This window comes from Tachysurus fulvidraco, chromosome 19 (genome assembly GCF_022655615.1).
Source record: "Tachysurus fulvidraco isolate hzauxx_2018 chromosome 19, HZAU_PFXX_2.0, whole genome shotgun sequence".
Taxonomy (NCBI): domain Eukaryota; kingdom Metazoa; phylum Chordata; class Actinopteri; order Siluriformes; family Bagridae; genus Tachysurus; species Tachysurus fulvidraco.
Genome location: NC_062536.1, coordinates 10340933 through 10367605, shown reverse-complemented (window position 1 = coordinate 10367605; position 26673 = coordinate 10340933). Strand labels below are relative to the sequence as shown.

The 26673-nt window shown below is 36.7% G+C and overlaps 2 protein-coding genes across 5 annotated transcripts in view; one reads left to right on the top strand and one right to left on the bottom strand.

Moving 5' to 3' along the window:
* Nucleotides 1-8094, top strand: part of kiaa0930 (uncharacterized protein KIAA0930 homolog) — a 29624-nt gene extending 21530 nt beyond the window's left edge. Inside the window, exons 3-10 of the mRNA XM_027151466.2 lie at nt 732-836; nt 1579-1656; nt 2876-2977; nt 4970-5110; nt 5209-5397; nt 5732-5891; nt 6316-6471; nt 6888-8094. Of these exons, the coding sequence (XP_027007267.1) occupies nt 732-836; nt 1579-1656; nt 2876-2977; nt 4970-5110; nt 5209-5397; nt 5732-5891; nt 6316-6471; nt 6888-6928 (972 nt within the window). The 3' untranslated portion in view covers nt 6929-8094. The remainder of the gene's footprint in view (nt 1-731; nt 837-1578; nt 1657-2875; nt 2978-4969; nt 5111-5208; nt 5398-5731; nt 5892-6315; nt 6472-6887) is intronic.
* Nucleotides 8095-13855: 5761 nt separating this feature from the next.
* nup50 (nucleoporin 50) lies at nt 13856-22618 on the bottom strand. Of its 4 annotated transcripts, none has more exons than XM_027151637.2 (8): nt 22461-22618; nt 21707-21782; nt 19765-19848; nt 19164-19359; nt 17562-18194; nt 16165-16252; nt 15935-16053; nt 13856-15090 (listed from the first exon to the last, which is right to left on the bottom strand). In XM_027151637.2, the coding sequence occupies exons 2-8, from the start codon at nt 21773-21775 to the stop codon at nt 14891-14893; spliced, it is 1389 nt and encodes a 462-aa protein (XP_027007438.1). In that variant the 5' UTR covers nt 21776-21782; nt 22461-22618; the 3' UTR covers nt 13856-14890. The 4 variants fall into 4 exon arrangements, with proteins under 4 accessions (XP_027007438.1, XP_047660057.1, XP_027007440.1 ...); XM_047804101.1 differs by having other exon boundaries at nt 21707-21785; nt 22461-22611; XM_027151639.2 differs by lacking the exon at nt 19765-19848.
* Between the last annotated feature and the right edge of the window lie 4055 nt (nt 22619-26673).

The following is a 26673-nucleotide window of genomic DNA, read 5'->3' as shown; positions in this document are numbered from 1 at the left end:
CTCTAACCTAGCCCTGTCTTCACTAACCAGCTATAAAGGTTAAACTTGCCCCAGGTTGTCCCTCTGCTCCACACCATACCACCCAGTTCACCTCTCTTTTATCACCATGACAACCATCAACAGCCCAGTGTGTGTCATGCCCTTCACTTGCATGCCTCCTGTGTTTTGTGAAGCAGCACAGCTGAGAGTCCGAAAGACAGAATACCCTAAACGTGTGCTCAGGATCAGAGTGAGAAAGAACACACCCTTCCGTCATGAAAGAATAGACCGTATTAAAGCAACAAAAGGACGGTCTGTCCTGTAAATGATGAGACGGATGGCTCAGAGCCAGTCAGCAGAGCTGTGTTTGCAGTGCCAGGTAAATTAGACGATGAAATCTGCAGCTCATAAATAACACTTTGTTTTGCTTTCAGCTTGAGCACTTGGCCTGTACACCTCGCATTAGGGTCCATATGCATCGACGTCACACTCTCACTCAAGGGGAACAAAAGCCTGAGCTGAATACAGAATATCACAGATATAGGACAACATAATTGCCATCTGGATTTCTCTATTTTGAAAAAAATAGATTTTGTTTCATAGTCATCATTTGCAACTTCTCTCAGCCAGCATATGATTGAGGAGTTAGTCACTAAAGTGGTTTTGAATCATGTGGCATATTGAACAGAATCTTAATGCGATTGCATCGATATGCTACACTGGATGAATTTAAATCTCATTCTGGTTCCCAGGTGGAGGTCGAGGTGTACAGAAGAGACTCAAAAAAGCTCCCTGGACTTGGCGACCCTGATATAGACTGGGAGGAGAGTGTATACCTGAACCTCATCTTACAAAAGGTATGATGATATGATATGATATGATATGATATGAAATGATGATATAACCTATGCTATAATATACTTTTCTGAGATACTGTGTTACTTTTATGTAATAAATAAAAAAAAAATACAAATAGTTTTGCAGATTTGATGTTAAAAATTTGTGTGTATACTGTAGATATTATATACATAGATTTTTTTGTGCTGATATACTTTTTTGTGTGTTTTTAATGCAACAATAGTTGGCTGTTTGTGAGCAAATCTATGTCATCTTACATACATGTACATACATACACACATAGTGGGAATTTCAATACAATATTTTGTGTCACATCGAATCGAGAGACAAGGGTCAGTTGTATTACAGATCGGTTTACATGAAAACTTATACCTATCCTTTAGATGCAACATTTGCTATGAAAACATAAAGCTATCCACCTTGAGTGACAGGAACACTCAATACTAACGGTATGATATAGTAAAATACACAACTGACAATGAGTGTGATAACTACATCACACAGTCCTGTGTACAGTCTGCAAACATGTGGTCAAATATTTAGCATTTTATACCTACAATCTCAGACTGGGTTTGTACAGGTATTTCTGTACCTATGTATCGGAGGTTATTAAAATGCTTTAGGGAAATAATGCATGTTGTTATTTCTGAATTCTTCCATCCCTGTCAGTCAGTCTCACTCACTCAGGGTGCTTCATTATGGAGCAGGACGTTTAATGTTGCACAATGTTTTCTTCACCAGCTGGACTACGTGGTCACGTGCGCTGTGTGCACACGCACAGATGCAGGAGACATCCACATCCACAGAAGGAAGTCACAGGTAATGCAAACCGACGTGCTTGTACTCGTGTAGAAATCAGAACGTGGTTACCGTGATGTACAGATCTCTTTATCGGCCACATTTCGTACGCATGAATGAATGCAGTTTGGTTAAGTGAATCAGTGGATTAATAATTAAACAGCAGCATCAGACGCCTCAGGCCACAAACGTAGGATCTTAGAATCAATCCAGTGCTTGTCTGATCAGCCGAGACCTTTTCCTAATTTGTTTTCAGATAATTACCTCACTTGCCTGTTTACTGGCCTCTTGGTGTGATAACACTCTAACCCACAATGTTCTGGGTAATACAAAGCTGTAAATTCAGCAGCATTGCCAGCAGCAGTGGGGCTGTACCTCCTGGCACAGCAATAAACCCATTAAAGCAATTAAAGAATTCATTCTTTAATTCAGTAAAACAATCAATCAACATACCAAAAAAATAAAATCATGTGCTTATCCAAAAAAAAAAAGAGCAACAGAAAGCCAGTATACAAGTCAAATGGTTATATGTGATATGTTATTTTGTGATTTTGAAATCAGTTCGAAGAAAAAAACAGTCCACAAACAAAAAGAATCAGTTACTTGTTTATCACAAGAACATAAGAATAGTTCTCAGCTGAATTGTTGAAGATTTGCTTGTTTTGTTGTTTTAATGAACTTTTAATAATCATTTCTCCCATAATAACACACTCACTAGGAAAACGTTTTTTTCTTTTTTTTTTCTTTTTGGAGGCAGGTGAAAGAATAATTGTGGATAGCTGATATAACCGGTGCAATAACCAGAACTAACTTGATACATGGATCTTATACAACATGAAATGTAGCTGTAATAAACATTTAAAAGTTATTCATTAATAAACTAAAAATGGCAAATTGCTGAGAAATAAGAAGAATTAAACTCTGGGTGTGATGACATTGGAAAATAATCCACTTTGAGTCGTAACAGTGACTCCATTTTATATTAAACCCTGGTGATGATTATATAAAATCACTCCCGTTAACTGCTTCATCTATGCTACACATCTATATTTTTGCATATTAAATGAATTGCTTCAATTTTTGTAATTGAGCCATTCCTTTATCAACAAATATTGTGAAATGATAGAAATGGGAGGGTTTCCAAACCCAATACACGTTACAGATGAAGAGACTGAGATCTTATTCTGATGATGAGTCTGATGCTGTGCTGTTAACCCATTATCTTCTCTTTACTACACAGCAAGTGTTCGCTTCTCCCAGCAAGCACCCGATGGACAGCAAGGGTGAGGAGTCCAAAATGAGCTACCCGAACATCTTCTTTATGATCGACAACTTTGAGGAGGTAAAGCTCATCTACTCAAACCTAGAAAGATCTTTTGATACTGTGCTGAAGTTACTTTAATCCACCTTAATCATTTTTGACAGAGCTTTAGAATTACTCCTGTCTCCCTGCCAGGGAAAAGGCTAAATTATGCAGGGCAAAAGATTGAGCAGCTGGTTAATTCATGTTCCTATGAAATATGATGTTCGTGAGACAAGGTGCTGGATTTGAAGCTTTATTATCTTTAGGATCGGGCAGAAGAGCATCAATCAACCTTTCCATGCATGTAAAGATATAATGTACTGTATATCTATATGCTGTACTCTCGTATACTCGTGTATAAACGTATATAAATAACTTGCACGTATATAAACGTGTACCTCCTCAGTGCAGGTTTATTTTACAAACATAATTCAACAACATTAGACACAGTCTTTGTACACGCAGAATAATAGCACAATTTATTTCATTTCTGAAGATTTTATCACTCACACATTTTATTTAAGGCCATCCTTAAAATTATTTTGGTTTGCAGTAACAGTTAAAAAAAAGGGGGGGGGGGTCGGTAGGTAGGTATATATATATATATATTTCAAGTTTCAATGTAAAAAAAAAAAACGTACAATTTTGGTGATGGTGATTACGTAGGTATGACTTTAAACAAATTTGCATATCGTGACGTCACTGACTGGGTCTTCAACCCGTGCCTTCTGGCACGTCATTGCAAACCTTATTTATGATACTGGCACAGTTTTACCAGAACTTTGTGCCAAGTTAAAGCCCTGTTGAGCTGTTTTAATGAATTTTTTAGACGTATTATGGTGCCCGCCATTGACTTTGAACGGTGACATTGTGTTTACTGCAGCCGCAGCCATCATTACCAAGCGCGATCCGTCGACTCTGACAGAATGAGAGAGAGAATGAGACGAAGCGAACGCACAGCCCATAGTGTGACATCCGGTAACCAATAGTGTAAACATAGATGACGTCACGTAGCCTTCGTTTGTATGTAGGCCTAGGCAATTTATATATTTGCAACATGTACTAAAATATAAGTAATATTATTGTATTGCTTTTGTATTAGTTTGAAGAGTAAAAAAACAAACAAAAAAAAGTAGGTCTTAACGCAAATTTACAACCGGCAAGTCGGTCGGACTTAAAGCAGAAAAAAAAAAATTGAGTCAGTCCTAAATTGACAGGTTCGGTCGGGTTACAGCAAGCAAAAATATTTGTAAGGATGGCCTAACTGTCATTAGGTCCAAGTTGACATTATTTACAGGCCTGCTTTGTGTTTGAATTGTTGAAGTTTGGATTAAACCCGTTTAATTGAAGAGGCTAGTTACACATGCTGATATGTATAAGAGCACAGCTGTGGAAATTATAACACGTCAATATTAAAGTTATTATATTTATTATTTAAAAAATTGAGAACAGTGTCTCCAGGAATATAGATATTGATCTATGCTAAGTGGAAGGTTGTGAGTTCAAATCCCAGCACCACCAAGCTGCCAATGCAGGGCCCCTGATCAAGGCACCTGAGTTGCCTTAAATCTGAAAGCACACATCTGTATGGGATTAATTAACTATACCTTTTTAATTAATTGATTAATTAACTGAACACTTACCAGAAAAGTGGAGGCTGTTGGATGGAGGCAGCACTAAAGGGAGAGACAAACTTTGGAGCAAACTGTTTACCAAGCATATATGGGTGTGATGATCAGGTGTGCACATACTTTTGGCCACATACTTGCATGTATGTATACCGCTAACAGTTTATTAGCTTTAGATTAGTTTATTAGTTTATTATTCTCATTGTGTCTAGAAACATATGAGCTACAGTTTATAATGCTATATCTACAACATGTACCTGTTTTAATTTGTGCACTTTAGTTACAAACCAGTGAACAAACTAATCTCAGTGTGCATATGATGCCGGGAGAAAAAGGCAATCAAGTGTGCACACATCTCTGTCAGAGCAACATCTATACTGTACATTGTGAATGTGGTACGTAGGTGTTCAGTGATATGACTGTTGGAGAAGGAGAGATGGTGTGTGTGGAGCTGGTGGCCAGTGACAAATCCACCACCTTCCAGGGAGTTATCTTCCAGGGCTCCATCCGCTACGAGGCCCTCAAAAAGGTCTATGACAACAGGGTAGGACAAATTCATTGACACATAAAGACTAACCACTTTTTTTTTTAGCTGAAATTGATCTTGAAAGATGATTTCCTGTCTCACTGTGCATGTTTAAGGTGAGTGTGGCTGCTAAAATGGCCCAACGGATGTCCTTCGGCTTCTACAAATACAACAACATGGAGTTTGTGCGGATGAAGGGCCCTCAGGGGAAAGGGCACGCCGAGATGGCTGTGAGTCGAGTGCCTACTGGAGACACGTCACCCTGCGGCACCGAGGAGGACCAGGACTCGCCCCTACATGAGAGGGTCGGTACAACACACATAACAAACTTGTGATTTCTAAATTCCTTTGGCATGGCTGATTCTGGTTTGGCCACATTATTTAAATCTAATCTAAATACATGCATTTCTATATACAACAGTATCTTTCTCAGTACTTTTGTCCTCACCAGAACACAGTTAATATCTCAATGGTTGTGCTACAATTTGCAGTTTATAAGAGTCAAGGTGCAGGAAAACCATTCGAGTAGCTTAAAAAAAACACATTTTGAAACATAAATTACATTTTCTGATCTTAATTGATATATTTGGGGTTTTCAATCATTTTTATTAAACATTCTTTAAACTTTTGCTTCTGTAGGTGACGTCATTCAGCACCCCCCCGACCCCTGAGAGAAACAGACCCTCCTTCTTTTCACCCTCTCTGCGCCGCAAAGTGCCCCGAAACCGCATAGCCGAGATGAAGAAATCCCACTCTGCCAACGACAGCGAGGAGTTCTTCAGGGATGAGGATGATGAAGGTGAGGCCAAATGGCAATCTTCAAGACTTTATGCTGGGCTAAAGGGCAGGAGTTTTGCAGGATCTAATATTTGTAAAGACTAAAAGCAAATTTAATGTCGGGAGGACTGAGAGAAAGTATAGCTTGTCATGATGAGCTGTTTTAAGGTGTCTTTCTGTTCGTCCAACATTTCATCAGAACAGAGAGGGACAAAGAGTCAGAACAATGAGGTTGAATAAAATTTTTTAAAACCCAGCACATTCTTAAAACGTACCTTATGTGACTCTTGATTAAGAGATAAGTTAAAAACTTTACCTTTAATAACTTGCATACTTGCTATGAACAACCATTTAAAGATGGATGGTAAAATTGATGACGTGTGTGTGTGTGTGTGTGTGTGTGTGTGTGTGTGTGTGTGTGTGTGTGTGTGTGTGTGTGTGTGTAGACCTGTGTAACACCACAAACCTTCGCTCACGCTCTCTTTCGGGAACTGGCCGCTCACTCGTGGGCTCCTGGCTGAAGCTGAACAGGACAGAGGACTACTTCCTTCTGTACTCGCATCTCACCTACATCACTCTTCCTCTACACCGGATAACTACAGGTACAACACAGACACCTCACATCATACTCACAATACTCACAATCTGCTCACACATACTGATTTCACTGGTGTGCAGCGCTCATGACACCTGCTGACTGAGTCCTTTGGGTTTTACACAAGAAATAAAATCGAAAAGTTACATTTAAACACAAGGCAGATACACACAAGCTTTCTTTTAAAAGCTGTTGAATGAATGAAGGCTTTTTTGGTGAGCTGGTGATCTTGCTATGATAAAACATCCTGCTATACCATTCTGACTTTATTATAGTAGTCCACAGTACTTTTATGATACTGAAAACTCATAGATCATGTTGTTGTTGTTCTATTGGCCATTTTAAATGATTTGTAATTAAATTCCAGCTGTTATATAAAAATATTGATTTCTTTTTTTCACGATTTTGGAATTTCTTCAACAGATATTCTGGAGGTGAGACAAAAGCCTATTCTGATGATCTAGTGGCCAACGACTTCCTTAGAACTTGTGACTAAGTGCCTCTCCACATCAGGCCCTCAGACAACAGCGCCATCTAGCATCCATACAGAGAACCAAAAAAAACCACCACTGACTAAAGGAGAGGAGAAGAAACGTGAGAACTAAGGACTTATTTAAAAACCAGCCATTCAAGAAGTGCCTCTTCTACCTGTTTTCTGTGACCGTCTGTATGTGGACATGAGCGCAAAACAGCCTGAGTGACTGAACACCGTCTGAAATGCCTCGTTCCATCTGATCAGCTCAGGCTCGGTAGGCAGGACCGGCTAATGTCCCACCTGCGAGCGAAAGGAAAACGAATCAAAGAGAAAAAACAAAACAAAAACACATGCAAAAGAATGTCTGTTCTGTTGTAAATACACTGCTGCTTAGAATACTCAGTGAATCTACCAACCACGACCCTCTCAGCCTTGTGTTAACAGACTCTGCTGGGTCTATCAATGTTGTTAAATTGTGCGTAGTGCTTTGTTCCAAAGTCAAACATACCCCTTTATCCCCCCAACCCCCCAACCCCTCACCTTGCTTCATCCCTAGGCCTTAACACCTCCTAACCAGCTACATTAAAATCTTGACTCTGTTTTATGGCCTATTTCCCAGCACAGAGTCTAGAAATGGAAATGCTGGATGTGTCTTAAGTTCAACCTTCTGGTTCACATACGAAAAAGGAAAAAAACGCACTAATAGGTTTTTCTTTTTTAGTTCGTTCCTTCGGTAAAAACAGACATGACGTATTTGTTCAATTGTATGTTTGGAGATCGTCGGTATCCTTGTGATATTTATTAGTCGATGTGAGGTGTTCGAGTGCCACAAAATGATGCTGAAGCTGAAAGGTTTCCCTGAGGACAATATAATAGAAACACAGTCGAGCTGTTTGTACATTACAGAAACACCCATAGTACAGTACCTTGTTCTACAGAAGACCTGAAACTCAAGTTGTGGGGAAAAAAGTTAAAGGTGCTGTGTTGTAATTTCAATTTAATAACTTGTTATATTACATCACTATTTTCACTTAATATCCTGTTTCATTATAGTATGTTGTTATTTTAAATGATCTCATCTTTTATGATTATTTTGAGTTATCTTGTTATCCTGACCATAACCTGAAGGCTTTTAAATGAACTATCATCATATACTGTATGTGTCCGTCTGGCTTACTCTCTGCAGCATACAGAAAAAGAATAACAAGCTATTATTTATTAAATTAGTCTTACCGATAGATTGTATGGCATAGAATTATATTCTCTATATATCTATATATGTTCAAATATGGTGTTATATAAAGCTAATATGTTACATAATGATTATAACTTGACATAACTGTCATAAACGTCCTGAAATAAGTTATTAAGTCGAAATAATGAAAAATCCCTTCAACTTTTTTTTTTCTTTTTAACTTGAAGTTCAGGACATTCACACACTTTGTTTTGTCTTGTGTGTTTGGTTCTAATCCACGAACGTTTGAAGGCTTTAGGGATTAGAGGATCTCTCAACGTGAGCTGAATCTCTGCTGATTTTCTGTTCTGTCTTTCCTTGTAATGTGTTTGAGTATTTAAAGGTCTGGTGATTGTCTTTTCAATACATTTCTGTTCATTAGTTGGCTTTAAAATCACTGACAATGAAGTGTTTATAGAGCAAATGAGGAACAAACCAGGATTGTCAGTATTATGTTGGATTTTGTGAGCTGAATGTATTCCTAGTGGCCTCTTAAAGATGGCTTCAGTAACCATTTGATATCTGAAAGACAGCCTGATGATTTATCTGCATTTTTTTATGTCACTTCTTTGTATTTCTTTGTATTTATTATCTTCTGGAAGGCTGTAGAAGCCCATGTCAACCAAATAATAAGCGCTTCAAGGAGGTCTTGTGGTACATACACAGTTCTTTAATCGCTTTAACCATGTTTTTGTAATAAGTTTTTAAAAACTACACGTGCATGTTTATCCTATATTTATGTTACATCGTTAATAATTGTACATTTTCTTTACCTCTTATTGAAATATAAATTACAAAAAAAATATGAACTACTGTATGTACATATGGGAAAGACAAGAACGTGAACAAGGTACAAATTCAGGAGCATGACACACAGCAGTGAACCATTTTAACACCTCAGAGAAAGCTGTCTGTGCTCACACAACTTTATATCAGATATCTTATTCTGCATTTGATTTTTTTTTTCGTCACACGAACACTAGAATGAACGCATGGCTTTAATTGGCCCTTAATAAAATTAGAGGTGTAAAATTGTGGCATATGCAAATACTGAGCACGATACTTACTGTAGCTTTAATTATATCGGCTAATTTTATCGGCCTACAGGAACGTGCAGTTTCCTTTTTTTTCTTTTTTATTGGACTGCCACACTATTTAAAAAGAATCTTTTTCTTAATAATATGAATAATAATAATAATTATTATTATTATTATTATTATTATTATTTACTTATGTTTTTGTCATTTAAAGTTACACCAGATGGGTCTTTAGATTCTGATTTTATGCCACAATGTGAACTCTTACTGTAAGTCACCAGACTGATTAAGTGGCCATCGCTTTCATATTTTAATCATATTAATCACTATTTCCTTTTATATCAGACGTGGGTTTACAAAAGCTAGATGTTAGACACCTGTATGTTGTGTGATATTTGAACCCATAATCCTCGCACTGCTCAGTGCTTTATTTCACACAAAGTAGATTATGTCCTCACTTTAGTTTCACTTCTAAATCAAACTTTACTAAACTGATATCACCGCTCTATCACCGCTCTTTCACCACTCTATCACCACTCTATCACCACTCTATGTACCCATTCAAATAGTTTTGTCTCCTTAACAAGACCAGGCTCCATTTACAAATTGTCCTAAAGAAATTAATTTTTGATACTTTTTTTAACTTGAAAAGTGATTTATGTGTTTGTAGTAAAATATTGTTTCAGAAGGTTCTGTTTGGCATTAGTTTAGTTAACTATAACATGTTTGATCGGTGGTTGTTTAATATTATTACAGACAATATTATTTACAGACTTTAGTTGAACTAACATGCTGTTGTTCACTAGCAAGTGCTAAACGTGAAGTTTCTGACAAGCTAACAGGTTTTATTATCTATTATTACCATCATATTTAACAAATGTTCTGCTGACATTTTGTTAGCTAAAATGGCATGATGTTAGCTAAAATGACATGATGTTAGCTATTATTAGCTTGTTTTTAGATTTGTGAAAGAATGTTAAAGAAGTTAGTAATGTTTAAAATTTAGAATCCTCCTGTTGTAGTTTGGTAGCTAAAATGAACCAAGCTGACAGGATTTCTAGAAGGATTTTTAAATTGTATTCCCAAATCATCCGTGGACTAGCTAGCTGGCTAATATTAGCTAATGTGACTGGATTTCAAATAGTTATTCTGTCACACTTATAACTGTTCATAATATTTACTATATATCTAAATATTAAAGAACGCTTGTAGAGAATCTGTTAAGGTTACGGACTTTTTAGCAAATTAGCATTAACTGTGAAGATTATGAACTTTTACGGATATTTTCTACTGAAATATCAATCAAACTATACAGTTTGATATCAATGATTTGATATCAAAGTATACAGTTTGATATCAAATCATTTACTTGTTTCCTGTGAATGTGACAGGTTTCTGATCCCATGTTTAATCCATGTTTTAGACGTGTTTGTTTCCAATGGAGAACCTGCTCCAGCAACTCAATGCATATGAAAATATGAAGGTAAGCGATATACAGTATATATATATATACTGTAAAAATGTACACCCTTGTACACATGTCCATATATGTCATTTTAGTTTCATGCTTTATGAATTCTCTTCTAGACAGTTAAAACTATGCAAGCAAATGTAATGAAGATTTAAGAAATGAATGAAGTCTCTTTCCGGATGCTACCAAGCCCATGGGTATAGCATCTCAGTACAGCATCATTGTGATTATTGGGTTAAACATGACACCTTACATTTTTCCTCAATTAGTGCAAAACTAATAAACACTTTATTTGCAGTTGGTTTAATTACTGGGTTTTATGAAAAAAAAAACAATCTTTATGATAAGAAATCTCTCAAAATACATCAGTCTCAAATGATCATCACAAGTTCTGTTCTTTCTCAGCTCTATCATGGCACACATTCAGGCTAATATTTATTTTTAAAATAAACTTTTTCATTGTTTACGAATGCAATCACGGGAAGGTCGTTCCTTCAGCTTCAACTTGAGTGCAGTAAGACAGATGTTGGTAGAACAGCTGTTTAGCTCCATCTTACATTCCAGTGTGAGAGTTATAGGAAAGTATAATACATGTGCTGTTCTTATCAAGCATGAACCACTATATTATTCGTTTTTAAAATTCTTATATTTAGCAATCACCCAGTTTATTACTAAACCTTTTACTCAAGCAGAAAAAGCATGATACTAGATAAGTTTAACCTGTTTTTATTTTATATTTAACCATTTAAGAGAATTACGTTCTTTATGATATTTGTGTATTATATTTGCTAAACCATGCAATCAAGCACAGAATTAATTGTTCTATGCTGTGCTGATAATATGGTATACAGATATAATTATTATAGGTTTAATGTCTAACCCAGCAGTAAAACTGAGTAAATACCATCACTGTTAACTGGACAGAGACTGATGGATGCAGATGGAGTTTTAAAACTTAAATTTGCAGTTTGATTGATGTTTAATTTTCACATTACTAATCATCAAGGACTTTGATTTGTAGAATGTAATTCCTGGGAAAGTGAATTTTTTAAGGAACCATGGCAAGACAACTCTGCTCCTGGTAAATGATGGGAAATTAAAAAACAAACAAACAAAAAAAAAAACCTCTACAAATAAAAGAAGATTTTGTGTTATGATTCTGTCTAATAATCGTGCACTTAATATTCCATTTAGCGGAGATCTTTCCTTCAGAACTGCTGCTGTAATCATAAAGACTGCCCTGTCTTTATACCACAGGACTCTTACTAAAAATATGCTCATACTAAATATTTATTTCAGTGCGATTTGTGTACATAAATATACAGTTGTGAAAGTGTAAAGGTTTCTTTGGAGTCTGCTTATTATCAAAGTTTCTTCTTCACATAATCTCAGTGGCAGGCTTTTCCTTGCTTCTGGCTTAAATCTATATCAGGAATTCTTCGACACTGCACGTCTGGGGTTAATGTGCTATGCAAATAAAATGGAATTGATTTTTCGGCTGTGATGCTAGTGGGAAATTCCAATACGTACAACCTCAGCTATCTCACTGTGCTGTTACGTGACTGAGCCAACAGTGTTGTCATAACTCATGAATCACAAGTTCCTGCACTTCCAATAACAAACTGGTATCCATGGAGAAAACCACTGCATGGCTGATTAGATCTCGATTAGATTTCAAAACGCATCATGGAAATTCAAATCAACAGCCGGAAGGTCTGAAAATCTGACAATATACAGAACAAATACACCAGCAGTCTGAGGTTCATTGAATCCAGCAGCATATAGTGTTGTCCGTTTGTTCCACAATAGGTTCATTCATTCATTCATTTTCTACCGCTTATCCGAACTTCTCGGGTCATGGGGAGCCAGTGCCTATCTCAGGCATCATTGGGCATCAAGGCAGGATACACCATGGATGTAGTGCCAACCCACTGCAGGGCACACACACACTCTCATTCACTCACACACTACGGACAATTTTCCCAGAGATGCCAATCAACCTACCATGCATGTCTTTGGACCGGGGGAGGAAACCGGAGTACCCAGAGGAAACCCCCGAGGCACGGGGAGAACATGCAAACTCCACACACACAAGGCAGGAATCGAACCCCCAACCCTGGAGGTGTGAGGCAAACGTGCTAACCACTAAGCCACCGTGTCCCCCACAATGTTTATTTAGTGTTTCATTAGATTTATCTGATTTATATATATATATATATATATATATATATACATACATACATACATACATACATACATACACACACACACACTGTATATAGTTTATGCTGTAAGTAGAAAATTGTTATTATATCTGGAGTCAGAATGATCTGTAAGAGTTCGTACAATTTTTTTTTATATGTATGAAAAAAAACAGCAAACAATTAGTTTAGCTACAGACTTCCTTATTAGAGATCTGCTTCTAAACAAAAACTGTTTTAATGATTAGTATTTGAATCATAGTTGGCATCTTCAGTGGCTGAGTTCAAATGATCTCTACATGCAAATGAGCAAATATTAAAATACATAAGCTTATTTTAAGACCTTATGAGAATAGTCTATATAATGAGTGTTAATGAAAGAAAGAAACAAAGAATAGTTTTTTGTTTTGTTTTTTAATTCCAGCCAGGTCTTTACAAAAGTCCAGATCGTTCATCATCTCAGGCTTTGTTTGCCCATGTTAACTACATTGACTAGCAAATTAATCACATTAATTTATTCCAATTTTTAGGCATTATAATTCAGGTACATGTACAATATAACGAACCACGAAACTAAGCACTGATAAATTTCCATTTAAGTCATCCTACTTCATGAATTGCATGATTAATACTAGGTTTCACTTTTTCAGTAAAACTTGGGAGGTAAAACAACGTATTGCATTTAGCTGCTCAAGGCATTTAGTGGTTAGTTCCGGTGTATAAAATAAAGACCCCGACATAGAGCCTCTTCAGCACAGCATTCCAATCCTTAGGCATAAAATTCAGCAAGCGAACATTAGCTCTCTAAAAAAATTTACACAAATTAAGTGCTAATACCTTTTGAACATGTTGCAGTTACTGATACATTTCAGAGGGTGCCAAAAGTTTTGTATCATACCACATTTTTAAAAGGGCAGTAACAAAGCTACCGGTGCACAGCAACACAACCTTATGTGACAAGGACAGCTTTAAGTATTTTTCAGCTTGATTTATTTGCCAGTTAACAAAGCTACAAAATGTATTTGGTGCTGTTGAATGCATGCCTCCTGTTCTAAGGCGTTACAAAGGTCACTTAGAAAAAACAAAAACAATCAATTAAAACCATAAAAACAACTTTAACCTACTTAAGACAGATGCACTAGGAAGATCGTTTACTTGCAATCTTAACTCTGCAGATGTTGTTTTGCTGTTAATGGAGAGAAGTTTACAGGACTCATTTACACAAAGCACTCTACGTGAGCAGAGACTTCGCTCAGAATAAATATCAATTACAGCAAACACCTTGAGTAAAACATACAAACAAATACTTTATTCAGGCCTCAAACAAGTTAAAACATTAACATCGAACTGCCTGCATGCCTCCAATCAAATAACTGGCAAAAAAAAAGTTAAAACTTTAAGAAAATAAAGGTTTCTTTGTAGTTTATAAATTTCCCACACGGTTATTCTCTTTCTGGGAAGAGGAGGCATTAAGACGGTCAAATACTTTTTAATTCCTCCCTAAATCAACTTCCCCTTTTAGCAGGAAGGTCCAAGTACAAAGCTGAACTCCACAATTTAAATCTAATTTATTCAATCTGCACACATCTGTAGATGAATTAAAAAGAGTTCCTCAGTTTCACCCTTATCTGTTTAATAATAGCAGCAAAATGAAACCCTGATGGAATGTTCAGAATGCAAGCTTTTTAAAACCTGTATCTTCACTTTACTTTACTTTAGGGTGTTATCAGTATGTACTGTTCAAAATCAAACCATCAATTTCAGCCAGCATTTTACACAAAGGATTTCACAGTATTTGAACCGATTTGTTGCCAACGCTCACGAAGGGTGTGTGCTGGCATGCAGGTCAAGACTGCTCAAATGGACAAGGAAAAATATGAGTCAGGTGTGTGTGATGTGTGTGTGAGGTCATACAGCCGTGCAAACCACATTCAGGCAATACATGACATGTAAGGTATTGGGGTGGGGGAGGGGGGAGATGGAGAGTCTGTAACAGGGAGGAGGGAGCTCACGCTTTCTTCTCCTGCAGAAGTTTGTGCAGTTCATCAGCGTCCTCTGCTGTTTTAACACGGATCAGCATCGGTACAGGGGTGCTGGGGTTCTTGTCATCCACTGGGGGATTTGGCACACACACCACCATGACGTTGTTTTTCCCTGTCCGTGTGCACGGCATGGAGGAGTGAACCATGATATTCAACAGGATGTTACCTAGAGAAAAATATGTTTTGGCCAGTTAGACATGGGGAAGACGATGTTCATTAAAGCATCCTGGCTTTAAATAAGCAATGACTGATCAGTGACAATGTAACTGGCATAATGTAAGTCATGTTTTTTTAAATCTATTTTTAGCAATTGTCTTGTCAATTAAAACTATTAAAAACTAATCAGAAATTGTTTTCTTTTGAATATTCTGCTTGATTTGATTTTTCTTCTACTGTGGACTTCTATGATAGTGTTTCAATAAACTACAGTTGTGTAACTAAACACGGAACCGTAGACATTTGTTTCTAATCTACAAGGGGTTTGGTGGGGAAAGACATCTTTTTCCCCTAAATAAACACACTCACACTTTCCTAGCATGCATCCTGTTGGGAAAATCTTGGGTTAAGTGTTGGCCAGAATTTGTTAAAAAGAAAGAAATAATGTGTAATAAGAATCTGTGAGGGTAAAAGTGGCTGCATTTCCTTGTATGTCCACCAGGGAGAATGACTTTTAATGTCTCTTAATACTAGATCAATCCTGTTAACACCTTCAGAACACTGTGCCTTATTCACTCGGTTATCAACAAATATCTTGTTTCATTATTATACTGCTGGCTTCTTGGTCAGTTTCTTTTTAGGAGTCACAGGCCTCGCTTTAATTAATCTGTGCCGTTCAGTTTGACCTACTCTAACAACATGAGGGAACCTGATGCCGAATTTGGCTTCATGAAGGAAAATAAAAGTACTGGGACCATTTTTATCTTTGATGTGAAGAAACTGTTTCATAACCATTGTTCTAGTGCTCTAATTTAAAAAAGAGGATTTTTTGTTTGTGAGCAGTGATGTTTTACCCAGGTTTGTGTCTGCGCGCACCAGGAGCTGCAGCTTGCTGTCTGAAACCAGTTTCAAATGCATTGTACCAACTCCTTTCTCCTTAAACTCGTTTTCCTTTTTATAGAACAGTTTGCACCTGTAATACGTAGATAAAGCATAAATATATCAGAGAAATATAATGAGTAAAAAAATGAACAAATTCATCTTGAATGGTTCATTTTAAAGAGGGAAGTGAGTTTTAGGTTACTTTTTAGAGTAGAAGGCATCTTTTTCCTTGATTTCTCTGACTACGGGTACCGGTGGCTCATCTGTTTCTTCATCAGCTCCATTCTGATCTGCAATGGAGAAAGATATATAAATATTACATAAAGAGAAGAGTTTTCATTTTGCTGGACTTTTCTTGGTATGCCTTCATTAATTTATCAATTTATTACAGGAGATAATCATTACTTTAGGTTAAAGGTGAACTCACACGGGAAGAACTTGTGTATAATTTTACTTTGATAAAATGTCTATCATTAGTAAAGCTTCATTCACTGCCATGGGGTCAATGACTGCTATCTGGATGAAAAAGTAAATCACGATTAATAAGAAAGATTGGTTGGTTCTGTCAGCGCCCTTTTATAATAATAATAATCAGTGACATACATAATAATCTGCTGCTAGGGATGCACCAGTCCCTTTTTGGTTTCTGATACTATTGTGGTTGTGAAATTGGTAGAACTTTTATATCATTTATAAATAGGTGACGAAGTAAAGGAAAAAAACAGCATTTTCTATCGTAGTAAATTGTTGGACTACCACAAAAGCAACAATAACAACCTTCGCACAAATTCTACATGTCTCTAATACTGCAACATCCTTCCAAAAGATATAGTAGACAGGCTATACCCTGTTTCCTACATCAGCCTAAGATCTCCTATAAGTGTTCAATTATGTTATATATAAAGGATATAAGATCTATATTATTTTAACTCCCATTAATCAATTCTGTGAGCCCTTGTGTATGGAGACAGGATCACCACTTCCATCAGGACAAACGTGTGTTTTCACAGGATGATGATCAGTCAGAATAACTTTGTATTCATTTGTAGTCACAACAATTCAACCCTTCTGTACACTTGCTCATGCGCAAGATCTGTTACACCTGTCGGTTTCATACGTGTTCGAGGAACAAAAAACAAACAAAAATAAATAAAAGTAATGTATATATTTTATCAACAGCTTATGTTGGCCTCATTTTAAAGCTATCACACTAACTGTAAATACTGACATAAGTAGTAGACATACATAAACATATTTGCATTATCTAAGTTTTAGAAGAATTTTAAACATTAAGTGAACTGTAACCTCCTTTAAATAAAATTAAAATGAGTTGATTTACTCCACTTACCGATGACACCATATAATGCATAATAGAACAAAGACACACACACACACACAAAAAAAAACAACACACAACTATCTGGAAAATAGATCTCTTTTCTTGAACATCTATAAAAGGCTTCCATATTAATCTCTACTGTAAAATCAAGGCTCTGTCTGGGCTTTGTGCGAGAAGCACGATATATTTCACTTCACTGACAGCTGGCATTGTATAGTTTTGCCCAGCACCTGAAGGACCCCATTTGTCAAAGTGTGTACCTGCTGCCTGGCTGTTGCTGGCTGCCTCGGTCTTGGCCGCAGTGAAAGAGAAGGTGCCTGTAGACGTGCCGGTGCTCTCTGAATTAAACATATTGGCGGTGGTTTTGCGCGTAATCGGAAACCCTGAAGCCCCGGCAGACTTGAGAGAACTCAGCACGGAGCTGTCCACCTTCTGGCCAAAGTTGAATGTAACGCCTGCAGGAATGGAGGAGCTTTTCTCAGGAGCAGCACTGTCCTTGTTCTTGGTGAAGGAGAACAAAGCAGGAGCAGCTGGTGTAACATTACTGCTGGTGGAGAACGATGTTGTGTCAGTTTTGGTGTTTGCCTGTTTTCCCGGCTGCTGCTCTTCTGCGGCTGCTGCTGCTGCGCCACTACCGTACTTGCGCTCGATGGTGGCAAGGTGCCGCTCATAGTCACGGAAGATGGGGTTGAGGTCGCACAGCGGGTTGTCATTCACATGCTTGGTGATCCAGTCACGCACAGAGCAGTTGAGAGCTGTGAGCTGCCGGTTGTACTCCTTACTGCTGCTGCCTCCTCCAGAGATCGCGGGCAGGCTGGGGGCGGAGCCGTTGGCCATGATGTCACCACTATCTAAGAAGGAGGAGGAGGCTGACCCATTGGATGATGAAGTGCCTGAGGGAAGAGGAGGGACAGTGAGCATGAGTGCACTGAATAATGGTGATGCATTTACACACAACAGGAAAACAAGGAGGGGGCAGAGGGAGTAGGAGTAAATGCTGGTCTCATCTCCCTCTCAGTCTCTCTGATGGACTTTTTACATTGCTTCCCCAACATGAAAAAGCCTTTTTTCATAAAAATCGCCTCACTGTGACCCACTCAGCTTGGTATAATAGCAGTCTAAACACACATGTCCAACTGTTCCTTCAGCTCCATTAGTCTTAAATGCTCTTCCCTTAACTATGACAGATTTCCAGATTACAAGAAGTGAACCATATAGCCAAGAAGACACTCACAATGTCAAAACATTAAGTTTTCTTGAAGAAGTTATAAAATAGACATATCAAAGATGTCACATTAAAAAAAGCAAATGTCTATTTAACGATTACTAACAGAGGGAAATACTGTATATGGAACACCTGGTAACCAAAACAGACAGAAATAGTATGAGCTCAGAAACAACATTAATATAGCCACTTTCATTGGAATCATAATTATATTGTATTAATTATAGAAAAATGAACATTGCTAATTTATTTCACATGCTTTAACATTACTCACACACAGCATTAATTTAGTCAAAACTGAAGAAGTTATATAATAGTTATATAATAGAACAAATGTATTTATAATCTCAACAGGATTCTTTAGTGTTCTCGTTTATTTGCTGACCCAAAACGGGGTAAATGTGCAGGTAACAGAAAAATGCTTTTGTTTGGACACAGATATGGTCAAATAATTCAAGTGATTAATGAATTTCAACTAATGTGCTCTCTAACTCAATGCCTCACTAGTAAGATATGTAATTAAACAGTTTTGCTATCAAGGGGACTTTCTGTTGCAAATAACAAATAATGTTGGATGCAGAATAACTCTACAGGAAACAACGTGTTACATGGTCGGAAAATGCACTAAAGTCCTCACCGGTGTTTGTCTTGACAGTGGCAGTGGAGTTGAAACCCTTAAAGGGGATGACCGGTGATGCGCTGCCGTTGGTCAAGGAAGAGAGGGGTTTAAACCCAGCCCCATTCCCAAATGTGGAGAAGGTTGCTCCAGCCGCTGGAGCTGATGCAGTCAGAGAGAAACCCTTAAAGGTTTTAAAAGCTCCTGCACTGTCTCCCTGAGGCAAAAGCACAAAATTCATTTATAATTAATATTATATTCCAGCCCTATGCCCTGAACGAACAACATACTTCAGCTCTAAACATATTACATATACTAACACAGACTTCAGCACACTGATATCACTGTGGTACAAGTTTCTTTACCTGTTTAAATAATAAGCATTATTCATTATTGAAAATAATTACTGAATACACACACAGCATTACTGAATACCCACAAAAACAATGCCTCCAGATAGAAACACTTTGTTTTTGTGCTTGACCCATGAGAAGTGTGCAAAATCACTACTACACCTTATCTTTATTTCCTGGTTTATTATTCAGCCATTATCTAAAGATGTTCAATGTACAACACACACCCAGACTCTGAATCAGTCTCAGAAACACAGACTCTTGATTACCTCTGCACCAAGATTTCGACGCTTGGCTTTCTTAATGGCGCGATTTTTCATCACTTCCTCACTTGCAATTGAAAACATTCCTGCCTAATGGAGAACAATTGGAGAGAATAACAATATTCATATATATGTATAAAAACCAAACAGTTATCATCTCATAGAGCTGTGAATATGGCACAAAAAAAAGATAATTAAATTAAAAATGTTTAATAACTGTCTGCAGTTTCTAGAACTGTCAGTGCTGACATGTTAAACACATTACAATAAAAATATAGAGAAAGATTAACCAACAGCAGACTGTGGAGTTAACAGTATATCTATCTGGCTTAAATTCTGTTCTGTATACAGATTTAGTCTAGACCTCCTTAACTTGTAGTAAACTCCTCCCTTTCTTCTAAGTAACCGTGATTGTATCTGCCCTACAGGTTGCAATATAAATACAGAACATGTAAAATTATAAAAAGATTATTTTCAATAACTGTTATTGTTTAATGTCTAGCACTGACATTTATAATTATTCAAGTCAGGCACTGTAGTGACAAATGTTTCTTACCACTGTGTTTGTGACACACTTACAGGCGAATATGTGACTAAGAATAATCCAGACTAGTGTTAAAAGCACAATGCTTTCACTAAGCCTCTGCTTTGGCATTCCATTAAATGCTAGATGTGAAGCATGTTGAAGACTACAAGCAAGACCTATATTGTATTAACAAGTGATTGTAAAGAGGATTAATTGACTATGAAAATGATAGAAATGTCTTCTGCAAATGCTTGTACTGGTATATGGCAATCGAATGTTCAAATGAAAGTGTTTTGTGTGTCTGCAGTTAAAGTTTACATTACAGTTATATAGCCTTACTTTTTACCTTTGCTCTGTGCTGAAGCCATAATGGTCATAAAATGTGCAAAATTGCTATTTACATAATGATCATTGTCTCTGTTGTGCAGTGGATATTCAGGAGAGAAACTAGCTCATGAAGCGTGTGTTTCTTATTCAGAATGATATAAAAATAATTACCCACCAGCAACCACAGAGAGATGTTTAGTGTTGTTTATTTGTTGCTATAAGCTATACAGAAAGAAATATGTTTGGTTCTTTGATAACGGCATAAATACACACAAGAGAAAATGAGCATGTTGTGCTGAACTTGACAAAACAGCAGCAGGTTGTTCTGTAACACCGCTTGCTTTGTCTCTTCCATTTGTGTTCGCTCAACATGTGTACGCTTATTTATTACACATTACTTGAATGTATATACTGGTACTACATGTTTTTAACCATCTAAAATTACTAACAATTTAATACTAATATTAATATCCAATATTAATAATTTGCATAATATATGTACTCACTTAAAGCAAGAAAGCACTTAAATAATAAATAAATGAATGTAAGACTGCTGTGTTGAACTGTAAAGTCTGATCTGCACAACAGAGCTGGAACAAATTATTCTTTTTATACTCTTGACTTTAACACAACTAATCTGAGGGATTATTTCCTGTTCCCATAACAAAAAGCAGCTTGTGTTGCAAACGAGGAAATACACTATTATTTGAGACAAGGACACAAGAACATTTATAATTCAGAAAGTTAATCAGAATTATAATTCAGAATTCAAGATGGAGCAAAGACGAAGGGTACAGAGCTGACAAACAATCTTTAACAATAAAAATCCTTTATTTACGTTATTTTTCCCCCAGAAGATGGCAGAATTTAATTTAAAGCCTTCCTCCTGCCTGTACCTGATCTCTAACTACACATTCATGAGCTGTCAGTTTCACATAATCGTTTTTTTAAGTGTGATTTTTCCAGACAAGAAAAAGATGTGTTGACAACAAGGGAATAAATTAAGTTAAAGTGCATCACTCACATCTTAGCTCAACAACCTGTTTAATACAACGTGTGTTCTATTAGAAATAAACACAATGAAAGTGATCTTACCTCTTCTCCTTCATCTTCCTGATCCCAGTTCCTGTCTGTCAGCTCTTTCTCAGCAATCCGCTTTGCCATCACAGATCTTCTCCAAGATTTCAAACACACCAATAAAAAGACATTTAAACAACACTAAAAACACGTGGTGTTTAAACAACATCCTAAACTGCACTGGCGATTTTTTGCTAAAGGGAATATTGTTCACACAGAAACCAGTCTGGGGACAAACGACTATAATTCAGATCATTCAGATAATTTTAACTACTGCAGTTAACTAGAATGAAAGAAAGCCTTAAAATGAAACTAACCTTTAAGTCAGTTTAAAAAAGTGGAGCAACTGAACACCAGGGATGTGCAAAAGGGCATAAAAATGACACAATTATGTTAATCACTTGTGTTTAAGACCTACTCGATTCACTTCCTCGTGCACTTTACAGCTAGCTAACACCGACACTTAGCATGCTAGCTAACTATGCTAAGCTATCCGACTTACAAGACCGGTAAGCTGTGAACATTATTCTTTATTTATAAATAATAAATGTTTAGATTTCGAGTGTTTTTGTGATGTGTTTTTATCTGTACCGTCTGTTGTAATTTGGGGGGAAATGTCAAATTAAATGCCACCGGTTATTCCATTCTATCTCTCTGACTAGCATGTTAGCTGTTAGCATGTTAGCTATAGCGACATGCTACATAAACAGTAACCTTACTAACAAGTGTAATATTGTATCTGTAAACACTGAACGTAAAGTCAAATACACACCTTTTTTGACAATTCGCGAGAACTTTAATCAATATTCCTGTAGTTTAGAACCCGGGGACTAAGTTTTAGTGGAATTACAGATCTTAAAACAACAGCCGGCAGTTTCCACGGCCACAAGCCACCATTTTAGAAAAACGAGATATTCGCGCGTCGTGAAGAAGAAGTGCGCATGCGCAAAAAAGGCCGGGAATGCTGGGAAATGATGTTTTAGTACTTCTCCAGCGTTCTGATAACGTTTAATATGGCCTACATTCAAAATGGCGGCAATGATTGTTTGTTAGTTTGAACTTCAAGCTACTGGGTCCGGAAATATGAAATAACACATAATTAAAAATTAACTAATTCATTCATAATAATAATAATAATAATAATAATAATAATAATAATAATAATAATCTAATTAAATAAATAATAATTTAATTAAATAATTAATTCGAAAATGGGGGGGGGGGCACAGTTGCCTAGTGGTTAGCACGTTTGCCTCACACCTCCAGGGTTGGGGATTCGATTTCCGCCTCTGCCTCGTATGTGTGGAGTTTGCATGTTCTCCCCGTTCCTCAGGGGTTTCCTCTGGTTGATTGGCATCTCTGGAAAATTGTCTGTAGTGTGTGGTTGCGTGAGTGAATGAGAGTGTGTGTGTGTGTGCCCTGCGATGTGTTGGCACTCTGTCCAGGGTGTATCCTGCCTTGATGCCCGATGATGCCTGAGATGACCTCCTGACCCGAGGTACATTTACATTTACATTTACAGCATTTGGCAGACGCCCTTATCCAGAGCGACGTACATAAGTGCTTAAATCTCTAACATTGAATACATTAATTCTGGTTCACTAGGATACATACTTAAGATACCATGAGTTTAAAACATTTGTTCAAAAGTACAATGAACAAGTGTCAAAGTTTTTTTTTTTTTAATGCAAAAGATAAGGAAAGAAGTGCTAGTTGAAGTGTTTCCTGAATAAGTAGGTCTTCAACCGCCGCTTGAAAATAGCCAGTGACTCAGCTGTCCGGACCTCTAGGGGAAGTTCATTCCACCACCTTGGTGCCAGAACAGAAAAGAGTCTTGTAGTATACTTGCCTCTTACCCTGAGAGATGGTGGAACCAGACGAGCAGTGCTGGTTGATCGGAGGTTGCGGGGTGCAGTGCGAGGAATGATGAGGGCTTTGAGGTAAGAGGTAGCTGGTCCAGGTAGTTCGTATAAACGTTAGAAAATGAATGAATGAATGAACGAATGAATGTTAGTTTGAAATTATGTTTTACATCATAATCAATAAGTTTGTTTTATTGATTCATATCAAGGGCGGATAAAATGCACATATTGAATCTGTTGGAAAATAGTTATAATAATATACCATATCTGAATGTGGAAGATATTCAATTCAATTCAATTCAGTTTATTTTGTATAGCGCCTTTAACAATTTCCCATTGTCTAAAAGCAGCTTAACAGAAGAATGGAAACAGAAGAGAGAGAAAAAAAGAAATAAATATGTAGAAGAAGAAGAAGAAATAAGGATAAAAGTAAATAAATGAATATATACAATTAAAGTTTAAAATTAATTTACAAATATTAACTTAACATTTATGAAACTATATATCTATCCCTATCCATAATGAGCAAGCTGGAGGTGACGGCAGCAAGGAAAAACTCCCCGAGATTATAATAGGAAGAAACCCTGAGAGGAACCAGACTCAGAAGGGAACCTCATCCTCATTTGGGTGACACTCTATAGTAAATAGTGTAAAAGTAAATAATGTCCTATCTACAACAGTTTATAATAGTGCAACCAAGAGCTCCTGAGGAACTAATTGGCAATTGTAAACTCTAGGCTCAGCATAGACCTGATTGCTGATAAAAAAAAACAGTCCATACCGTTGACTATATGTGAACCAGCAAAGTGTGGAGTGTCTGATAATTCACATAGTTCATGTGACTATTTCTGAAAGCGTAGTATGTAATAGCACCTTCACAACCAAACAGCCCTTAAGATATAATCCACATGTTTTGTCAAACTACTAGTTACGAATTAGGCTGTTATTTAATGCAGTAAACTGTAAAAAAAACCACTAGCTAACATAGGCAAGGAGCTGGTTTTAGCTTAGTTCACTATTACTCTGTTTGATTATGGAGGAAAGTAAGACAGTGTTTGTTTTAAATGCAAACATCCTTACTTTAAACTAAGTGTGATTATATGTATATATATATAAATATATAATGGAAAAGTGCATATGCTTTATCAGTAGTTAGCTTTCACAATAGTGGTAAAATACAAAAATTATTAAGTAGGAATATTACAGTGTCTTTAAGATGAATTTACAAACTCAGGCTGTACAAACGATCATTTAACAAACCAGGATGGAATAAAAACATTCCATCCTGCTGCACATCTGTTTAAAATACATAGAGTTTTTACAGGGCAACCTGAACACAGACAGCTGAGGTAGACTAGTTTCTTTTTTTTTCAGCCTGTTTGTGGGGCTTTATTTCACCTCTGGTCTGCACTGGTTTAGAAACACGTTTGGGGATCTCACCGAAAATGCCATAGTGCTAAATAACAAATGGCTGTGTTCCAAATGTTCAGGATCCCTTGGTGCTGTGCCAACTCTGGAACAGGTGCTGTAGAAAGTAAGAAGTGAGCGCCGGGCCATGGATGACCACAGGAGAGGTCTGACCAGCTGGCTAGTAATGTGCACAGAGGAAAGAAGAGGGGGATCAAGTCTTCCATAAGGCACAAAAGAAAGAATAAAAAAGAAAGTAATGAAAAGATAATGTGGGCACACAGGAGCATATTTAGTATATTACTTACCCCTTCGGAAATAGTCACATGAACTATGTGAATAAACAGACACTTAATTTACAACATTTCACATTCAGAAAGTTGTGAAAGTTGTTTTTTATTTTTCCATGTGGATTTTTCTCACAGGATTCTATATAGCCACACTGCTTTCTCAATTTTAGAAAATGTTCACAGTAAAAACTTTGCTCTGTCTGTTTAAATATGACTTGTGATAAAGTATAGTTTAAAAAAATATATTATAATCCTAAATTACTGAATAATGATGAACAATCATCGTTTTAAAAAATAAATAATAATAATAGTATCACTGTACCCCAATCGTGTTGAATATTATATTCATTCATGTATATGTATATGGATATATAAAATATATATGTTTTATATGTGTGTACAGTATGTTATATAATAAATCTTTCTAAATGCTGTGTGCAGAATGATGTCATCCATGAGAGATGTAACACATTTTCAATATCTCTTTGTTTTAAACATATTTTAAGAAAAACACTGCTATTAGTTATAAACGTCTTTTTTTTTTGCTGATGCAGGCTGATGCGTCCCTAGTGAGATTTCTCATTGTGTTTCCCTGTATAAAAGAGAGCAGATGAAGCAAAATGGAGACTGTTTCAACAAAGTGGCAAATTGGAGGCGTGACTCCATTCACACAGTGGACGATAAAGCTGAACTCCTGAATCATTAAGAATAGGAGGATGACAAAATGTGGGGTATGGGCAGGTTCTAATAGTCTCTTTTACCTTACACACAATTACCCAGATGCTGCACCTGTAATGTTCTTTACATATAAGGAGATTGATTTCAGATTTTTCACCTAAAACTCTACTATAGATGTCCTATACAGACTTGTTTTGTCTCACTGGTGCTATTGATCACGAGTTTTCCATCAGCGATTACGCCCCTATTTGAACAGGCTCACGTTTCTGTGGATGTTATCATTCTAACCAGGGAACTAAGTGTATGACTGACAATAAAATCAGAATTTCATTCCCCCTCACATCCAGTTGAAACTGGAGCAACATCTTCATCCATGTTCATATTTTTATTAATATTAATTAAATCACAGAACCATGATTATAATTTTTCTGCCTGCATTTCTAATTGCAGATCTGTTCACAAGACATGCTTAAATGTCAATCAGGCACCACAGATAAGTGAAACCCTAATTATGCCCAATTAGTTAACCGTCATATGGAGTAATTACAGGAGTGAATGGACACATTAAGAGGAAATTTAATTGCCCGTTCTTAATGGAGCAGAATGTATGTACCTTATCTCTGTGTGTGCACTTTGGCACTGAAAATGTTTCAGTTTGTTTTCCATATTAAATACCAATATTAATATGATAAACATTATAGAAACGTGATTGTTCCTTTCTTTTAATAATCAAAGGGGGAAATGTGTA

Bases quoted from the DNA above. Each gene is read 5' to 3' on its own strand.
- nup50 (XM_027151637.2), bottom strand. From the start codon at position 21,775: ATGGCAAAGCGGATTGCTGAGAAAGAGCTGACAGACAGGAACTGGGAT. The intron at 18,195-19,163 runs GTGAGGACTTTA...CTCTTCCCTCAG, and splicing joins CACTGTCAAGACAAACACCG to GCACTTCATCATCCAATGGG. The intron at 15,091-15,934 runs GTAAAACATCAC...ATTTTTCTCTAG, and splicing joins GCGCGCAGACACAAACCTGG to GTAACATCCTGTTGAATATC.